The 1,133-nt window shown below is 70.2% G+C and overlaps 2 protein-coding genes across 3 annotated transcripts in view; one reads left to right on the top strand and one right to left on the bottom strand.

Moving 5' to 3' along the window:
- The window catches only part of DTX1 (deltex E3 ubiquitin ligase 1), a 10,012-nt gene extending 9,112 nt beyond the window's left edge, over positions 1 to 900 (top strand). The window contains exon 9 of the mRNA XM_015643742.3: positions 331 to 900. Coding sequence (XP_015499228.1) covers positions 331 to 555 — 225 coding nt within the window. The 3' untranslated portion in view covers positions 556 to 900. The remainder of the gene's footprint in view (positions 1 to 330) is intronic.
- Positions 860 to 1,133, bottom strand: part of RASAL1 (RAS protein activator like 1) — an 8,217-nt gene continuing 7,943 nt past the window's right edge. Inside the window, exon 21 of one of the 2 annotated variants that reach the window (XM_015643730.2) lies at positions 860 to 1,087. In XM_015643730.2, coding sequence (XP_015499216.1) covers positions 876 to 1,087 — 212 coding nt within the window. In that variant the 3' untranslated portion in view covers positions 860 to 875. The remainder of the gene's footprint in view (positions 1,088 to 1,133) is intronic. The other variant, XM_015643729.1, reaches the window with a different exon arrangement.

Below are 1,133 nucleotides of genomic sequence, written 5' to 3'. Positions count from 1 at the left end.
TGGGATGGGATGGGGTGGGATGGGATGGGACAGGGAGGCTGCAGCTGCACTGGGATGGGGTGGGATAGGGTGGGGGGTACCACAGGGAAGGGTGGCATCTGAGGGCATCATGCTGGGGCTGAATCCCACCCTGGGGGGCTGAGACTGTGGTGTGCCAGGGGAGGAGGTGATGGAGGTGCTGGGTGGCTGTGCCAGTCCCTGCCAGTCCGTGCCAGTCCCTGCCAGTCCGTGCCAGTCCCTGCCAGTCTGTGCCGGTCCCTGCCAGTCCCTGCCTCCCTGCCAGTCCGTGCCAGGGGTGGGGTGGGCGAGCCATGGCTGTGCCCACCGCAGGTGCTGAAGCTGCTGATCGTGGCCTGGGACCGGCGGCTCATCTTCACCATCGGCACCTCCAACACCACGGGCGAGTCGGACACTGTGGTGTGGAACGAGATCCACCACAAGACCGAGTTCGGCTCCAACCTGACGGGGCACGGCTACCCCGACCCCAACTACCTGGACAACGTCCTGGCCGAGCTGCTGGCCCAGGGCGTGTCCGAGGCCACCCTGAAGGACTGAGGCCGGGCTCCCGAGCTCCCCTCGGCCGTGCCACCGCCGCCTGCGCCGCTTGTCCGCAGCCCCGCCCGGCGGGCTCCTCTCCCGTCCCGGGCCACCCGGTGCCACCCACCGCGTGTCCCCGTGTGAGTCTGTCTGTCTGTCCGTCTGTCTTTCGCCCCGTCCCGTCCCGGCTCGCCCCGCTCTCGTGGCGATAGCGTCGTGGTCTTTTTCTACCCGTGGCCTCTTTGCGCGTCTGTGCCACCCGTGTCACCCGTGTCACCCGTGCCACCCGCCGCTGCCCCAGGGAGCCGCGCACAGCCGGTGCCATGTACATCTCTGTGTTACAGAATACACCCCGTGCCGGGCTGCTGTCCCCGCGTCCCCTCTGCGGCGTCCCTGCCCCTCCCGGCGCGGGCTGGGGAGGGTACCGGGGGTCTCGGGGCAAGGAGGGGACTTGGGGGTGGCTCTGGGGTCTCGTCGCGGTGGCCGAAGGTGGCGTGGGCGATGTCCAGGTCACGCAGCACCTCCTGCAGCCTGTCCCCAAGGCGCCCCGCTGCACCCCGGGGTGGGCTCAGTGCCCGGCACCCACCCGCACCCCC

The sequence above is a fragment of the Parus major genome, chromosome 15, assembly GCF_001522545.3.
Source record: "Parus major isolate Abel chromosome 15, Parus_major1.1, whole genome shotgun sequence".
In the NCBI taxonomy this organism is placed as follows: Eukaryota; Metazoa; Chordata; class Aves; order Passeriformes; family Paridae; genus Parus; species Parus major.
This window is presented reverse-complemented; position numbering and strand designations above follow the sequence as displayed.